We start from the raw sequence: 19,717 nt of genomic DNA, 5'->3' as shown, positions 1-19,717 counted from the left end.
AAAAAAAAACGTTGGGGTCTGGTATTTTATATTCAAATGACGATGTCCACGGACTTTGAAAATGTGCTTTCGAGAAAAGCGCGTTTGAAGCAGTGTTCCGAATATCACTCATTTTCAATGAATGTTTCTGATTGCACTTCGCACCTGAACGTACAGCGGTCGGGTTTCGTTATTGATTGCTACTGGACCTACCCGATCATCGATCATTCAATTCATCGCTAAAATACAGATCACCTCGCACGATGCTTGCTGTCAAAACAGTGCAGCACCATCATCAAATTGGAATCTCACCAATGCGCAATGCATATGGCGAATCATGTTGGTCTTCGATCAGGAGCGAATGGATCAGGCAGTGAGTGAGTGATACATGAAGCCGATCATTATCGTATTTTGTTTGATTTGATACATAGCAAATTAATAAATTTATTTGTTGTTATAACGTTTTTTAACATCAGTATGATCAAAATCAAATTGTAGTTGTGTTTGTGAGGGAAAGATGTTCACTTTCGCCGTGTTTTTCAATTTTTACAAGTTCTTTTATTAAACTGTCGTCCGTCACGTTAAAACTACTGAGAATTTATGGTGTCCCGCACAACTGTTTGATTTTTTTCGTCCTGCAAAAAATAATTTTGATTTTCATATAATTCAGACAGATACTGAGTGAGCTACATTCAGAATGGATCAGTTTGTATCTCCCTCATCTCCGATATGCGATGTTTGCTAAACCGATGATTCTGAATGATGCGACTCGGTTTGCATAACTGATAGGAGCGCTGATCGAGATTGCATACCAGCCAGGCGAAGCAGTTACGAGAGGCGCTATCCCATTGTACAATCAGAATGTTTCCAACAGGAAACGCATCCTGAGTGTTTGTTTTGATTGATTTTCAGAACCCTGGTTTGAAGTTTCTGCTCTTGCTTTCTTGCAGTATTAGATAGGAGGAGATAAAGGCCTATAATTTCTACAGTTTTGCTTCAATTGACTTGAAAATTTGACACAACCTTCTTTAAATGTTTTACAATAAGAAAAGTGTTAAACCGTTACGTAATATTTGAATGATCCCTTTGGGATGGTGAGGGGTAAAGGGATAAAATTAGGAGACACTTTTGGCTTAGTATTATTTCTCTAATGAATTTTCACGCAATTTTTTTTATCACCGAATTGAATAAATATAAAACAAAGAATTTTATATGCTTCTTTTGTAGAGAAATGAATCCAACTTAGATGAAATTTCAGGGACTAGATAAGGGAAAATTGATGTTGAAAAACATGCGAAAAAAATTCGCCTTGTCTCCCGGTGAGACTTGAACCCACATCTTGCGCCTCTCCTGGGCCCATGTATTAACATTCTACTACAGGAGACCAACCTGGCGTATTATATACGCCAGGTTGGTCTCCTGTAGTAGAATGTTAATACATGGGCCCAGGAGAGGCGCAAGATGTGGGTTCAAGCAGGCGCGGTCCTATGGGGGGGGGGGGGGTGATCGGGTTGATCACCCCCCCAAGCGGCAAAAAACCGTTACAAAATACCAGCAAAAGCTCGAATTTCTATAAAAAGTTGGAACATTTCTTAGTAGATGTGCTTTTAAATTTTCAAAATTTTCCACTCCGTGGGGGTTTTTATTCAACAAAAAAGTTAATTTATCGCTTTAAAAGCTGAATATTGGAAAAAGTCGGTCCACTAAACTCGAGCAGCTTTAACTTGCGATTTCATGGACATACCAAATAACTTTTGTTGATAAGTAACTCAACAAGAGTGTTTTGTTGAGTGTTGATTTTGAATTGCTTTTAATGAAATGTAGGAACAACTTTTTTTTAAATTGACACTAATTTCCATCATATGCCTAAATTATCATCAGCAAATCGTAATAAATTTTTTATTTGCTTCAAATTAAGAGCTTCGAAATTCTTGATTTTGTTTTTAATTTTAATGAAGGGCAAATTTGAAGTGGTAAAGTCATATAGGGGGGTGAATATGGTTATAACACTGAAATACTTGAAATATTTATTCTGCTGTCATTATACATCTATTGCCTTCAATATGCAGTTTTATTTTTATATGCTCAGATTTAGAAGGAAGCAAGAAAAAAATCATTAAACTATAAACGTATGGAATCATGTTATATTCAATTTTCTTTATTTTTATAAATTTCTACCATGTTTAATGGATTAACATATCTTGGTCGTTCTTTTTAAAAAGTAAAAAAAAACCATTGGCCTCCAAGAGTTAAATTGCCTTTATTGTAAGAAATTTCCATTTTAGTCAAATTATCCATCGGATTGATCAGTTTTCCAGTAGGCGTTTAAGAAACGTATGACTTCAATTGACCGTCTAACTTTCTAATCTTTTTTTGTCTTTTAGTCATCATTATTTCACTAAACAAATTCAATCGCAATAAACAACAAGTGTTGATGCCGCATTAAATTCATTTTTGATGAAGTTTTGAGCAGCAAAAAGCTTCCCATTAGGATTTTTTTGGAATTCATAATATTTTTTACATTGAAGGAAAATTTTCAATTCAGAATCAGGAAAAATCATTCTAATAAAACTTTACTTTAAGAATAAAAAGCTAATACATACATGAAATTTAAATATAAATTTGAATTAAAAATCTGTTTTTTTCTTTTGTTTGCAGCTGGTTTATTGACAATTTCTAAATTTCATAAAGTCATATCAGATGTCTCATGCTAACCTCATTTTAAAATCTAAAGTAGTGCTATTTTCACTTGCGTTTACAAGCAATTCATGACTTATTGCAAAATAAGAATTCAGGTTTTGAATCACAGTAAAGATTCTCTTTCGCGAGTTTTTATTTTCACCCTCAATTTTCCATTATTCAAATGTGAATTATAAACTTAAAATTAATATCTAATCTATATTACAAAATTCGCAAACAAAAATTTAAATTTCAGATCTGATTTTATTTAATTCTGTTTCAAATGTATCACATCAAACGTTCATATTATGGATAACAATGAAAGAAATACATGAACTGCCAAACAGTAATCGGATATAAAATATTCATAGTAAGAGTTTAAATTTAAAAAATCTTCTCAAGAGATTTCAGCAACAATAAATCGAAAAAAGAGATTACTTGTTACGACTTTTGCGTTCCCTATGAGTTTGAAGAGTCGAAAAGGAACAAAAAAGTATTTATAAAAGCTGTTTCAAAATGAAGGAATTAGTTTTGACGATAGAGATTCAAATTCATCTCCAGAACCCAAAATCTGGATTCAAAACTATAACACAAGGAAACAAAATTCACATTTTCCGAGGTGCAAAGAATTTTAAAACTGATTTCAACTTATTTAGGAGCACTAAATGCAAATTTATAATTTTTTTTATCAGCTCTTGTTAAATAATACAAGGTTAAATTTGTGCAGTTTTTATCAAAAGTGTAAAATATCAAAAAGATTTAGAAAACATGTTTTAACTTAATGTTCAATTTTCATGAAGACTGTGAGTAATTTACCATGAGAAAAAAAAGGGAATAATTATCTTTCCCCATTTTGTAAAATAGGAAGATTATCTAGACGAAATCTGCATTGTTTTTTTTCCGGGAACTTGTTACTTTTTGGCATTCTTGCCTCTAACCTGTATCGTTGAATGAATAAAGGATAATGAAAAGATTTTACATATTTACTTATGCTAAGTTTAAAATAACTAAATACCAGAAAATAACAAGGGAGAGAAAAAATCTGACAGTTTGAGACTCAAAAATCTTCAAAATGAGCCTCGGTTTTAATTTTTCTCTTGTGAATTTAAACTATCCCCTTATCATTCCACTATTTTTTTGGCAACAAAGCTTTCTTTATCATGCTAAACAGTTAGAAGTTCTTTAATTGATTTTAAACTCACACTCCTGGATTTCAAGATCTACAGCAATTATGCCATCGATACTGCTTTCAGTTCATCAACACAATAATATTTAAATTTTAAGTTAAAATTTAGCTTAAGGTTTGGTATTCTGAATGTGAAGGCTTGGCTATTTCAATTGCAAATGGTTGAGACTCTTTACAAAAGAAAAGTATTAACATTCAGAATTAACCCTTCATTTCATAATTTTTTTTACAGTTCAAAATTATTTAAAAAATTAGGAATTATGTGAAGGTACCTACATGAACAATAAAAAAGATTAATCACTTTTTGTATGGTTCATTTGTTGTAGTACAGTTGAAATTGAAAATTTTGAATGATAACTTTAAATTCAAGAGCAGATTATATTAAAATAAGGTTCCAGAAGCTTCATGTTCAGAAACTGATTTTGATATTTGGTTTTTTCTACTAAATTTATATTTAAAGTGTTGATTTTATATATTGTGTTTCCAAATTTGAAAATAATTATACTAAATTTCCAAATCACGATTCAGTAAAATAACCTAATGAAGAATTTGATGCCCATTAGTTATGTTTGTCAATAAGTTTATCAGCCTTATCGGTGAAAAGTAAAATATTTCGACAAATTGTAGCATATCAGAGCGCTAATATTTAGAAGCTTGGAGATAGCTTGAAAATTTTTTTTCTACATTTTCATCTCTCAAAAACGTTTGTTTGAAAAAATCACATTTATAACGAGAAAGAGCTCTTAAAGTGACAATTTGAAAATACCACATATACCTACAAATAAAAAAAATTATCAACATTTTTTCGCAGTGAATATTATAGATTCGCTTCATTATTCATCTCTTGTTTCATACTTTAATAAATACATGTTGTTCAGTGAAATTCATGGGGGAAGGAGAAGCAGTGTGCAGCTTATATTGTAGACTCATTTGCAACAGACCATCCCCCCCCCCCCCGCAACCCCTCCCCCTCTTTTCGCTCACTCAAACGATTGGTTTTTCACCAGATATTAACGTTCCTTTATATTGACTAATTTTTGAAAATTGGAAAATCACCCCCCCCCCCCAAGAGCCAGCTCTAGGACCGCCCCTGGGTTCAAGTCTCACCGGGAGACAAGGCGAATTTTTTTTGCATGTTTTTCAACATCAATTTTCCCTTATCTAGTCCCTGAAATTTCATCTAAGTTGGATTCATTTCTCTACAAAAAAAGTTTCGCTGACTGAATGTTTGAGTCAAGACCCATCTTTGGGTCACAGTTTAAAAATTTATATGCTTCAACTTCAATAAGTGAAATAATTTTTATATCAACCATTTAAGGAAATATATTCATTATGAAGTTCATTTGGAAGTTCTTTTGCATTTTCATTCCCAAAAACACGTCTGTCACTTACAGGGACAGCGTAAAGAGTGCTTTGTTGCTTATGCTATGAAACGGTTTTTTTTTCTTTGAAATTATTTTGCAGTGAGAGTTAAAGAGTTGAAATGAGAGACGGATAGAAGATCAGAAGAATATTTTAAGGCGGTGAACAGAGCGAAGAGCATTTGAAATAAAATGCTTTTATTTCAAATGCTCTTCGCTCACATCATCACTTTTCACCACTTTAACCCCCATGATAAAGCTGCAGTAAAATAATTAAAAAAAAATTCACGGGGATTTCTCTTCCAAAAAAATATTATGAAACAAATTTTCCAGTTTGAGCAAGCATAAAAAGCATTTAAATTTTTGTACCTATATTCTTATTTATTGGTTAGAGTACGAACGGACTTTTACTTAAAACAAGGGAATGCTGTTTGATTTTTTAATGACAATATCAAAATTTTGACGTTATTCTATGCAGGTTTTTAAATGCTTTCATTTTTTTTTACTAAAATACCGAATAGTTTTTGAGTGAATTAGAAAAATCGAATGTGACGTTTTAAAGCCGATGTGACTTATATTTGCCGCTGAACATTTTTGTTGAAGTCCGTTACTTTGTAGGGGTAGGTATGTGTTTTTGCGATGAAAAAAAATTAATTCAACCGACATCACTGCTGGTGCTCAGAGGTGCAAAGCATCGCATCATTTTGTAAGCAACGTTTGACTTTTTCCCGACCACATCAAACTAACTTCATCTTCGGAAGCGTCGGCTTGCGAACATAGCACGCCGACTTTTGATTGTAAATGAACGCATCGCAACGACGCTGTGGCACGATTGGTTCAAATCTGAATCTGAATCTGAAAGTCTGAATCTGAAATCTGAATCTGAAATCTGAATCTGAAATCTGAATCTGAAATCTGAATCTGAAATCTGAATCTGAAATCTGAATCTGAAATCTGAATCTGAAATCTGAATCTGAAATCTGAATCTGAAATCTGAATCTGGAATCTGAAATCGGAAATCTGAATCTGAAATCTGAATCTGAAATCTGAATCTCAAATCTGAAATCTGAATCTGAAATCTGAATCTGAAATCTGAATCTGAAATCTGAATCTGAAATCTGAATCTGAAATCTGAATCTGAAATCTGAATCTGAAATCTGAATCTGAAATTTGAATCTGAAATCTGAATCTGAAATGGGAATCTGAAATGGGAATCTGAAATCTGAAAACAGATTTTCATGCATACTGAACCTGAAATTAAATTTCGCGGATAATGATGGTTTGCTTTAGTTTAAGGTTCAGAACTAAAGCAAACAGCCAATATCCGCAAATTGGATTGAAAAAGAATAAACAATCTCTTACAAGCCCAACCGTAGTTGGGCGGTTTGCATTTTATTCAGTAAAATTGGACTTTTAAAGTAAACTGTAACTGCGCCTCATTCTCTTTACCTAGTCATCCGCGCGCTACAAGACACCCGACACCCTCAATCGTCGAGCGACGTCCGAACACCACACGCAAGCAATGCACCATATCGATAATCCATCCCATCCTAACACGGCTCGGCGTCTTGCCTTAGGCTGCCGAACGCATCAGACGAACATACAATTGAACGTTCAAAAGTGAACATTCAATTGAATGTTCAAACGACCCTATCTCGATAAGGTCGTTTGTACTTATCCCCGATAAATTCAAACGAACGGATCCTTCGGTTGACGTCGCCTTAAAATCAGTAGGCGAACTGTTCGCAAAGCATCGGAATGAACTTAAGAGATGCAGTCATTTGAACCAATCGTGCCACAGCGTCGTTGCGATGCGTTCATTTTTTTCAACCACAAGTTAGGCGTCGTAGCTGATCTTAACCTTTTCAAGAAATAATCATTTTATAATTTCGTTGTATTATGGCGATGGCGAACATGGAATGTGATGACGAAGTTATCTGTATAGAGTGTAATAATACTGAAAATAATCTTGATAAAATACTTACTTGTGCATATTGTTTCAAGAGCGTTCATCTTCGGTGCAAAAATTTGATTGGCAGTGCAGCTCGCAAAATGAAAGCGCAGCAATACTTTTGCGATGCCAACTGTGCATGTATTTACGCCAAAATAATAAGTTTACGGAAAGATCATGAAACTATTATCGAAAATATCCATACTAAAATTGAAACGACCGTTTATAATGTGGTTTCACATGAATTGACCTCAATCAAAACAGATATGAGATCAGTTACTACTGCGATAGAGGCTTCGCAGGAATTTTTGTCCACGAAATTCGATGAAATTCAGACTGATTTCAAAGACATAAAACTCCGAAACGATGCTCTTGAAAAAGAAGTAACTGACCTCAAATCTAAGCATTCAAATCTTTCTAATCAGGTCCTTAAATTAGAAGTAAACCTCGACCGATTTAACCGGGAAGCTGTTTCTAAAAACCTCATGATCTTCGGAATGCCATACAAAAATGGAGAAATTGTTGGGGCATTGTTTTTGGATCTCAAAAAAGCTTTCGACACTCTAAATCATGACATATTATTGTCCAAATTGCATAAATACGGGATAAGAGGAACAGCAAATAATATCCTTCGTAGCTACCTAGAAGATCGCAAGCAGTTTGTGGCTATTGAAAATACAAGAAGCGAATTAAGAAATATTGATATCGGTGTACCACAAGGGAGTAATATCGGGCCATTACTTTTCCTCTTATATGTAAATGATTTATGTAACCTTCAACTTAAAGGCACAGCACGTTTATTTGCCGATGATACAGCAATTTTTTATTCAGAAACTTCACCTGATATTATAATTCAGCACATTGAAGACGACCTAAAACTGCTTTCAAAATATTTCAATTCAAACCTACTTTCACTTAATTATACAAAAACCAAATACATGTTGTTTCGTTCTTCACATAAAAAACTGCCTCGTACTAATGACCCAGCTATGAATGGTAATACGATTGAGAGAGTTAGTTGTTTCAAATACTTAGGAATTTACTTAGATGAAACTCTTTCATGGAATCGTCAAATTGAACACCTGGAAAAAAAAATTACTCCTCTTTGCGGTGTTCTTTGGAAACTGAGAAATTTTGTTCCCCAACATGTTCTCTTTAAATTTTATTTTGCGTTTATTCACTCTCATTTGAACTACCTTGTTATGATATGGGGAAGAGCTTCTTTGTCTCACTTACAGAAACTTCAAACGCTCCAGAATAGATGCTTGAAAAACATCTTAAAACTCCCTTTGTTATTCCCTACCTTTCAGCTATACTCTTTAAGAACGCATAACGTTCTTCCAATATCTGAACTCTGTGATTTGCAAACTGTTATATATATCTATGATAATCTACACTCAACTGAAAATATTCAAAACCTCCATTTTACTACGGGGTTGCGAACTCATAACACTCGCCAGTCAGATTTCTTGCAACGAAGCCGATCCACAACATCATTAGGGCAAAAAAGAATTTCGTTTATTGGACCTACTAAATACAACACCTTACCAACTGATATTAAAAACATAACCAATCGTTCCATGTTCAAAACCAAAGTGATACAGCTTTTGAAAGAAAAATTGAACCATTAAAACAGTCGATCATCAACCAGTCTTTGTTTTGCTTACCTTTTGCATATTTGTAGCGTTAATTTCTAATATTATTATTCTTTAAAAAATTGTAGTTTGTATTTTTATCTTATTAAATTATTGAACATAACTTGATAAAATTAGTAAATATAATTAGTGTAATAGTAAATATAGTATAATGAATCTCTTCAAAGGAAATTATTTTCCATTGAGATTCATATTGTTGTCAATTTAGTTAAATAATACATTTCCTCGCACGACATTAAACAATTTTGTGTTCTCAGCATGATTAAAATTTGCTCGCGTTAACTTTTATTATTCATTGCTGCCAGACATGCTGAGAACAGTAGCGTCCATTACCAGGGGGCTCAATTGAGCCTTTTGGTGTGGGGGAGTGTGGTGGGCCGCTACAAAAAAAAAAAAAAAAAAATCAGCTTGCGACTTTTTCTCGACGACGTTTGCGCTGAACGTTCATTTGCACCTCTGCAGTGGTGCTTAGCAAGATATTGCTTGCAAAGTAGCCATACCTTTTTTACTTGATAAGATACGAAGTTGCGGTCTTCAACAAAGTTGTTAAGCAGCAAACTTTCATTCAATAATTCATAAATTGGCATAAAAACTTTTAGCAGGTTTGGTTCCACAGAAATAACAATAAAGATGTTAGTTTTGCAATACAACACATTCAATTTTGTCATGTGAAGGTTGAAATTTTCTTATGTAACCAAAACTAAGCTTTTAAGACCCCAGGGTTTGGGAAATTCAAAAACAAGCCCAAATCGAATCCGTCTTCTAACCAGTTCAAGTTTTCAGCTGCAAGAACGGCAATAAAATTAGCACGTTTGAATTCCAATCTAGAATTCTCTTTCTGTTCGTCTTATATCCTCAAACACAAAACAAAAAATGTTACCTAACGCTTATAGAGTTTTTTGATTTGTAAAGCGGCCCACCACACTTTCCCACACTAAGAGGCTCCGTTCAGTCCCCTGGTAATGGACGCTTTCTGTTTTCAGCATGCCTGACAGCAAAAAATAATTATTAACAACAACTTAACGCGAGCAAAATTTACCAATGCTGAGAACTTACAAAAATATTTACATTAGACCAAGCCCACCGCAAGTTGCTATTTCTGTCGGTATTTTAGATGTTTTGATTGGTTGCGTTTTTATCTAGTTACCTTTTTTCGCACCCATTGTAGCGATCCAGGTTGGAAATTGTGTTTATTTATTTTCTGATAGCAACTACCGGCTGCGTTGCTACCGGGTTGCTACATAAACGCATCCTGTAACAACCTACTGCTCGAATGCTATTTCTCGAATCAAGTTAGTGACTGTTGGTGAGATGATGGGTTGATAAATATGTTGCTGAATGTACTCGATTCGCGGTTTAGCAACCATTGGTGGGCTTGGTCTCATGCGGTGAAATGGTACGATACAATAAACTAAATTTAGACATGAATCTCGGTGGAAAAAGATTTCTTTTTAAGAGATCCATTTTATTTAACAAAAAACTACAAAAATTAAACAAGAATCTATTAAACTAATGCTTTACAAAAAAAAATATATAAAAAAAAAATTAAATTAAAATCAACAGATTAAAAATAAAATTATTGACTAAAACGCAAAAAAAAAACTGGCAAGGTGATTTGGTTAAACACTAAAGAATTCTGTGAGGTGACGAATGAATTGGGATTTGAAAGAGCTGCGGTTGTTAGTGCTTTTAAAGACTTCTGAAAAACTGTTGTAAGATAATGGTCCTATGTAGGAGATACTTAAATTCTTGATCTCCTTTTTCCTTCTCAGCATTCGGAATCGGAAGCATGATATACTCGGGCCTGGAATTCGGTCAGTACTTTGAGCTGGAACGGGATACCAAATGCCACAACGTGCTACTAGCGCTGACACCGGCAACGAGAATGGCATTCATCTTCATCCAGATGTATTTCATCTTTCTCAACAATGAGGTCGGTATTCTGTTCCTTACCAAGGATGTGTGTGCATTTTCTACGTCACCGAAAGGTTATTTTATTTTACTCGTCTTCCTTTCAGCAAATCAAAGTATATCGGCACAAAATTCTGGCCCGCTTTGGACTGATGCATATGATTGGGACCAATCTGTCGGTGTGGTTTTCGGTTTTGATTCAGGAAACGAAGCATGAAATTTTAACTTTCTACAATCCGGAGAACCGAACATTGAAGATCTCGCATCGATTGGGTGAGTTGATTGAAATTTTGGAGAGAAGTTGAGGAGAGTCATTAATATTTTTTTAACGTTTCTAGGAAATCGTCCATCTCTTCCCCATCCGGTCGAAACGGTAGCCCATCTTAGGGTAGCGCGAGGTCTCAAAGGTCCTCACAACATCTTTGAGTGCCGGCGAACGAATATTATTGGTACTTTGGTGCAAGACGCGTCTCCGTTTCTGTTTCCATGTACCATCGAGTACTCGTTGATCTGTGCAGCTATTCTGTACGTGATGTGGCGCAGTATAAGCCGACCTCAAACCGAACAGCCTCAGCGGCAGGAGAGTGTCCATCCGTTGAAGAGATCTCCGCATCACTACTCGGTGGATTGTGCTGGAGCTCATAAAGGACTGTTCATTGGGATTCTCATTCTGGTACTCACGATCATATCGTTGATTCTATTCTTCGTTCTCATCTCTCGGCCTGAGTTTGTTTCTCTGGCCGTTACGGAGGTTAACATCTGCGAATTGCTGCTTTATGGGACTACTACGGCAGCAACTTTGATAGGGATGATCCAGGTGCGGCACATGCAATATGATGCATTCAGGAGTTTCAGCTTGGATGACATTCTTCTTGTGGGAGGTCAAACGGGATCTTTCCTCTACAGTACCTTTACAGTTATTGGTGGCCAGTTCATGATGCGACGAGATACGGTTCTGGTCCTGATAACTGCCCTAGCATCACTAGTCGAAACCGCTTGCCAAACGATGTTCATTCTTGACGCTAGTCGACGTTCAGCTGCCACCCAGGAGCACATCAGGAAGAAACCGGGCAGGGAAATAGTAACGTTCCTTCTGGTCAGTAATTTGGCCATGTGGGCCATCAACACCCTGGAAAAGTCTCGAGCCGAATCGCATCCTATCCAGTTACACTTTTATGGCCTCTGGGCTTGGACAATCATCACCCACGTTTCGATGCCTTTGGCCATCTTCTATCGTTTTCATAGTACGGTGTGTCTCTGTGAAATTTGGAAACGGGCGTACAAAATGAAGCCGGCTTACATGTAATCTAATACCGGACTCGTTGTCAAAGTTCACGGAAGCTGAAATTCTTGTTCTCAAATGTGATTGGAAGTGCTGCGCACTTTGCCGTAAACCAAAAGAAACAAAAAAAAAATACTCGTTAGTTATTCCCTTTTCCCCATTCACTCACTTATCGCATTTAAGACAGGGTGAAAATCCTGGAAACCCGCTCAACTATCGTCATATTATTGCCGTTTACACTTTCTGAAAACTATTTATGCTGATGGGACGCAAAGGACCCACTTTCATACTCAACCAACCAACCAACTAACCATCTCTCGTAATCGTTCCACTAACTGTAGATTGAAACAAATCTCGTACCTATTTAATGTTCACCCAAAAAAAAAAACTAATACAAAATCAAAAAACGCAAATCGAATCAAACATGTTGGATGTAACTGGTGAAAAGTATGAACAAAATGCTGCCATAAACGGAAAACAGACAAACGTCAAACAAATCTATGTAAAAAATGTACCTTTTTGAGGAATTTTACTCCGTTTTCAAGAAATAATGCTCGATAAGGAATTATTCTTTTTAAAGATCACGCTGCAGGACCCACCGGATTACACAAACGCACTTCATTGAACCAATGTTTTGATATGTCAATTTTGACTCACTTTTTAATGCTTCAGTGGTTTTTCTACATCTTTTTGTAAGACAACAATAAAACTGGAACATTTCAGTAGGACCATAATGTTTAACCATAGGAACTTCTCGTTGATTGACCATCGACTAATTGTAGGCAGTGATGTGATGTGATCTAATAGGGAAAGCCAATAGAAAGTTTATTTATCGTATGACCAGAGTACCGGCTCTCTATTGGGTTACTAGTTTAGTTTGAAAATTTTCAATGCTTTAGAATTTTATTTGATTCTGATTCATTATAAATTTAGTGAAATATGTATGTACAGTATGTAGGACACAAAGCGCAGTTTTTTCTCGAGCATAAACCAAAGACTATTTTGTAAAACACCATTTGATGAGATGAACTAGACTATGGAATGCTTTTCACAAACACGGTCATCATACTTAGAGAACTTTCCAATGCGTGGTACCAAAGATATTTAAGTATCAAAATATATAAAAAAAATTTGGAGATGCCAACACGATGTTTATGGTGCTGCCTCTCTGTGAGATGGGCAATGCTTGAGAAGAAAGCTTTGCAGCTTTCTTCTCAAGCATTGCAACTTTTCATCCAAGCAACGCGTAAGTCGTTGATGGGAAAATGCTGGAAAAATCATGGCGTTCAAAAAAAATTCGATTTTTGTTTGGCTCCATTTTCCTGCCATGATACTAAATTTGGCTTTTGTTGATATTCGCTTATGCATGCTTCTCCATAATTTTTTTTTATTTTCCGGGTGAAGATGATCTGGAATCGAACTCATGTCATACCTACATAGATCGGACATTTTTCAGGACCTATTAGATTCGCGTTAAATTTTTGAAAAAAAAACGCCTTATTTGAATCAAATTTCTGGCTACCGGTGCCCTAAATTTACATAAATTCAGCATCAATCAATGCTTACGTGCTTTGGCCCAATGCCACTGTAGTGCGCACATAGTGCTAAAAAGCATTAAAGCAAACTTAAGTGATGCCAATTTAATGCTCAGAAAATATGGCATTTGTCATTCTGATTTAGAGCTATGTTGCATTTCAAAGGCATTGTGCAAAGCTGATAAAATGCTAGTTTTATTCTAAAAGAGTGGTATAAATAATTCTAATATGATGCTGCATAGCATTCGAAGGGCTGTTATAATGCAAAATTACACTCGATGTGTGGATATAGTGTAATTTAGCACTTGAATGCTGGTATTAAGCTATAAAAATGCAAAGCTTTAGTGCTTATGGTTACTTGTGAATTATTCCAGCTGGTTATACCAATCATCAAAGCGTAGTCGATTTTTTTCGCATTTTACTATAAATATAATAGACTCAACTACAAACTGATGATTCACTTGACGCAATCAACTATGAATATTATGGATTCAACTGTAATTGATTCAACTGTAATTGATTCAACTGTAAATATGATAGATTCTACTACATTGTATGATTTATATTGGGCATCAGGCTATAAATATAATAGATTCAACTATACATTCCTGGTTAATCTCTCACATTCAACTATAAATTTGATAGATTCAATTTTAATGGAATAAATTATACCGTTTAATTGATTCAACTGCAAATATAATTAATTCATCTACAACTGTATGATTGATTTTAGATATTCAACAATAAATATAGTAAATTAAACTATATTTTTATGATTGATTGAATAATATAGTGTTTATCCGTGTTCATCAGCAAAAATAAGAAAAATCGTAAATGTGAGACCAATACGTGTTCTCTGCAGCTATCATGGTGCTGTTTTTAGAGCTCAGCCGACAGTTTCTGACATCGGTGGCAAAGCACAAACGCTCTCCGGCGATGTGGAAACATTTTCCTCCAACAGTTCTTGGCGGCGGTCGTGTAGTAGGCCGACAGTTCCTGGAGTTAGGAAAGGTACACCTACTCTTGCTGCCCGCGAAATCGACATGAGTCTCGACGTTCCTTTACGAGATCATGACAGGATCTTACAGGAAATAGTACTTGTATGCAGGCTTGCCATTTCTCTAACGAGAATCACCGACGTGCTCGGTATTCGATTCTCGGTAGAGATTCTCTGAAACGCACCGCAGAGATTTTTAGCCGAACCTCTGTAGAGAATCTGTAAATCAACACGACAAAGCGAACACACACTACAGTGACAAAATTTTTTTCACCACGGAGAGCGACAGCGACGGCAACTGGCTTGGCGTTGCGTTTACCAACACATACGAATCTGATCCACTCGCCCGAAACCAGGACCCTGCAACGCTACACGATTTGTCTATGTATCGTGTGACCAACATCTTTTGAGTAAGTCTTGGTGAATCTCGTTTTTAAGCTTTTTTTCTTTAGATTTAAGCTTTTTTTGCCTTGAGAGCATAGGAGATGAAAGCTCAAATCTGAAGAAAAAAGCTTAAATCTGTCAAAAAAGGGGAAATCTGAGGGGAAATCTGAGAGATGTGCTTCATACGGTTTGAATAGCGTTGCCGCCGTCTGCCCGAAACATTCATCGTTTGTTGATGGTATTATTATGCACACCATCGTGTTTTTTTTGTCTTTACTTTTTCGTGGCTTGAACTAGTCGGTTCTGTGTTTTCACCGGGGTGCTCTACGGCAGGGGTGCCAGGTGGTTTTGATAAAAATCAGGACACCGCAATGATAAAAATCAGGATTTTTCAGGACACCACACGCTCTTTTTTTTTAACTCAAAATTAAGTATGACCGAGGTTCAAAACATAGTTCGATTCTATGAACTTAAAGTTAAGTACCCTTTTTTCCTCCTTGCGATGGATCAAAACGGAGCTCGAACTGCGAACTCAAAATTGATCCTTTTTTTTTTCCTTCGGCGAGGGATCAAAGCTGAGTTCGAACTTATGAACTAAAAATTGAACTCTCTTTGTTGGACTGAAAACACTTAGCGAGTTCAGTCCGAACCGGAACAGCAACCAACGAACACGTCGCAAAATTATGTCGTTCCGGAACAATTACCGGAAGACTATGAAGCAACTTCATAATGAAATGCATGGTCACCGTGTCAGCGTAAAATTTTGTCCGTCATTGTCATCATATGGTGAGCGGCTTGGAATGTCCGGAAACTTCCGGATGTTGTTTACTTCCCGTGGGAAGTAACATCCGGAAGTTTTCTTTGACCGGGAATGTCAAAACTTCCACCGCTCTGTAATTGCAATGCAATGTACCGGAACAGCAACATCCGGGTACAACAAATTTTAATCATCCTTTAATTTCCTGAAAATCAGCTACCCTCGAAAAAAGGATAAATCCGAGTTCGGCTGCCGAACTTAGTATTGAGTATGCCTATCAGAACTTAGTTTTGCTATTGCCCAGTCAAACTCAAAGTTGAGGGAAGCCACCGAAGTGCTGTTTTGAACCAAAAATACTTAATTTTGAGTTTAAAAAGAAGAGCGTGCACTAAATTGATGAAAATAACATGCAGCTCTGCTTAGATTGCATAACTTAAGGCGAAATACAGGTGCTGAAGACGCCTAAAGTTATGCAACTACAGCGAGAAAAACCTTGGATAACCTGAAGATAACATCGAAAAACACTATTTAAATATCATTTGAATCAAAGATTGTCATCGATTAAACTAGTTTAACTATTTTGTAGAAGATTTGTTTGATTTTCTCACCATTTAACAACAAATTTAGTTAAAGTTTAGATATTTTTCAAAAATCAGGACAAATCAGGACATTTTTAACGTCATTTTTCAAAAATCAGGACAATTCAAGCGTTTTTGAAAAATCAGGACGGCCTCTCAAAAATCAGGACGAATCCTGAAAAATCAGGACACCTGACACCCCTGCTCTACGGTGACAAATTGTCGCACGCCGGAGCTATTGAAATCAGGTGTGTGTGGCATCCGAAACCGGGGTGCGAATAATGTGTGGAGAGGAACACAAAATCTCATCCGAGTGATTTGCAGCTATCGCACGGGGGTGTTTTATTCTCCGATCTCCGTTTTTCTCGGTAGAGAATGGCATCTCTGCTAGTAGGTCAGTAAAGTCGGTAAAGCAAATGATAAATTGATGTCATGATATTGAATGAATTTCCCCCCCCACACGGTCAATCTTTGCTGGGTGCAGGACGTCTTCCGGGACCGAGACGCACAATTTGCTGGGCAATCATGCGTCAGGATGCACAAAGAACAATAGCAGAGGAACCAGGACGGGTATGTCGGGATTTCAGGACGGCTATTCTAGCATCGTGGCGGCAATATAAACAGAATTTAAATTCACAAATTTAAAGTTGACCTCATGGAATCAATCATAAAAATAAATTTATATGAATCCATCATATTTATAATTAAATCAATCATATTATCATAGTTTAATCTATCATATTTATAATTAAATCAATCATATTATTATAATTGAATCCATCATATTTTCAATGAAATCAATCATATTATTATTGTTGAATCTACTATAATTATTGTTGAATGTATGATCAATCCATTACAGTTGAATCTATTATTTTTATAGTTGATCGCACAAAATCAATCATTCAATCATGGTTGAATGTACGAATTCAATCAGGTTGTCTGTTTTATGTATTCATGAAATTTCGATAATTATAGTAAGTCGAGAAGCAATCAGATATATCATTGAATATAAGTGGATTATCGTTGGAAATACCATACTTTTTTCTCCTGATAAGAACGATTGAAAATGAGCAGTAAAACACAATTTAGGAGCGAATTTTGTATTTGTTCACGTTTATGCTATCCATAGTATTATTTAACAGTAAATCAATGAAACATTAGATTCCAGTCAATTGTAAGTCAGTGATCCAAATTCTAATAGAAGACAGCTCATTAGACAAAGTCGATTTGGGGTCATTTTTGAATGTCTCATATCCTTGGGAATAAAAAGATTCGAATTTGTTTTCGAAATTACCCATTATTTTTTAGAGTTTTTAAGTAACATTTACATGAGTGAATTTGAACAATTAGTATTGTATGGGGAAATTGAATATGTTGTACTGAAAAATCAACATCATTTTTGTTTCTTCTGTGGTATTGAGGCTGGTCTTGGTTCATGACTATAAATTAAGTTCCATTCTTCTATAAAAAAAATCCACATATTCTTATTCTGTTATAATTTTTGAAACTTAAATCTTCAAATTCAAATCCAAAATTTTGATATTCGAAGGTTCATCAAACCGTGATAAACAAACCTATAAATATACCACAAAAGTGCTGACCCATTACGATTTCAACGCCACAATAATTTGAGGAAGTTGATGCAAATTCATGCTTTGTACGAAAAAAATAGATCTTCTTAAATCTATTGATGTGCTGATGCTTTAAGCATTTTACGAATGCATTTTCATCTGGTAAGCATTTTCCACTTTTTTACCAGAAAAATAACATTTTATTTTTGAAACGGAAGGATATGCTTTTTAAATTTTATAAATGATGTTCTAGCATTTATTATAATAAGTTTCTGAAAATATTTTATTGGTTTATTTCGTTTATTTTTCATTAAATGGAAAACATGTATTTTAGCATATGGCAGTATATAGCTACCGTTTAAATTTGCGAAACGCTATGAGTTCAGAACAACCGCAAAGGAAATCCCGAACATTAAAATTCCCAAACGATCACATCCATTCATGCTGCCTCACTTTAGTTTGTATCAATGTGTAAACAGAGTCTGAAATTGCTCGCCTATCTGGCGAAAAGGTCCGGAAATCGTTCTACCACTGACTGCCAAAAGAAGCAACATAAAACAACAGCAACATTCTTTCTCGACAAATAGCAACAACAACTTTTCATTACACGAATATGGAACATTGAACTGCCACCGATGTGAACAAAAAATGATCAAGTTCTAGAAAAAAATAATGAAATCAACATAACAGTAACTGAAAATGCAAGAAATACAAACAATCAAAGACAGTCACGCACATGAATAAAAACTGTGGGATCATACTATTTTTTATATTGTTCTTAACTAAAAACCGCCGGTAGATAAAATAAAACAAATCTTTTTGAACAACATATTGAATTGGAAACATATATAGAAAAAACATACAACAGTAAACGCGCCAGCCAATTTTTACAACAAAACAAAATACGTCTAATCAACAACCGCCCATAAATGGTCAAAAACAAATGTTGAGAGTTGAAATTGTTCATTCATGGTACATTTTAACATTGAAAAACACAATCAAATATTTTTGTGTGATTAAAACAGAAAAAATGTAAACATCCCCGTCTGCTGTCAGTTTTCGATTCTTAGTAGCAATACCCAGTTTTGTAAATAGATATTTGGTCGGATCCTTTTTGACGTTCTTATAAAGTTCTTAATAGTTTTCGTTGACAGCTTCGTGCAAATCGTTTTCCCCGTTTTCGCCCACATTTTTCTCACTGATGCCAACAAACACGATAAGTTTCCCGTTGTAGTGTTGTTAATTTTCGATCCAAGTATCCGTTGTGCATTACCATTAAGAGCGTTTAGCAAAAGTATGTATAGTTTTAAGTAGGCGTTGAAATAATTGTAAAAATGCAAATGAAAAGGAAAACAACAGAACTAATGCAAAAATACACACACAAATTTTATCGAGAAACAAATCGAACCGGAAGTACAGATTGGGTGGTTAGTCGTAGCTGTCAAAAAACCAAATATATTAACTGTGTAGAGGATAAGTTATTTGAAATTTTTACCGATAAGTATAGTCGAAATCAAACGGGAAGAATTTTTTATTACGAACTTATGCATAAAAATTTAGATATATTATTGCTATACTGAAAGAATTGATGATAAACATAAATAAACGCAACTATTTATAATCGAATCATGATGTTTTTGTTGAATCCGTTCATATCGCTTCGTAGTGTATGCCAAATTCGTGTCCACTTAAGAATTAGTCAATCGGGATAAGATCGAACTTTTCCACACAGATTTTCTATTTTTAGGCTCGATCCTTTGACCAGGAATAAAAAAACATTTGAACTTCGTGTTCTTTTTAGCTTTTTTTTACAATAAATAATTCCCCCTTGTTAAAAACGTTAAATGTATACAACGTTTTGTCGTTAACCTGAATCCGATGTAGACTG

The 19,717-nt window shown here is 35.2% G+C and overlaps 1 protein-coding gene across 2 annotated transcripts in view; it reads left to right on the top strand.

The window, feature by feature from the left end:
* The window catches only part of LOC129738824 (proton channel OtopLc), a 53,335-nt gene extending 33,880 nt beyond the window's left edge, over positions 1-19,455 (top strand). For both annotated transcript variants that reach the window (XM_055730134.1, XM_055730125.1), the window contains exons 7-9: positions 10,584-10,744; positions 10,830-10,995; positions 11,061-19,455. In XM_055730134.1, coding sequence (XP_055586109.1) covers positions 10,584-10,744; positions 10,830-10,995; positions 11,061-12,028 — 1,295 coding nt within the window. In that variant the 3' untranslated portion in view covers positions 12,029-19,455. The remainder of the gene's footprint in view (positions 1-10,583; positions 10,745-10,829; positions 10,996-11,060) is intronic.
* The last annotated feature ends 262 nt before the right edge of the window (positions 19,456-19,717 follow it).

This window comes from Uranotaenia lowii, chromosome 1 (assembly GCF_029784155.1).
Source record: "Uranotaenia lowii strain MFRU-FL chromosome 1, ASM2978415v1, whole genome shotgun sequence".
Classification (NCBI taxonomy): domain Eukaryota; kingdom Metazoa; phylum Arthropoda; class Insecta; order Diptera; family Culicidae; genus Uranotaenia; species Uranotaenia lowii.
Note: the sequence above shows the minus strand (reverse complement) of the source record. Positions and strands in the feature narration are given on the sequence as shown.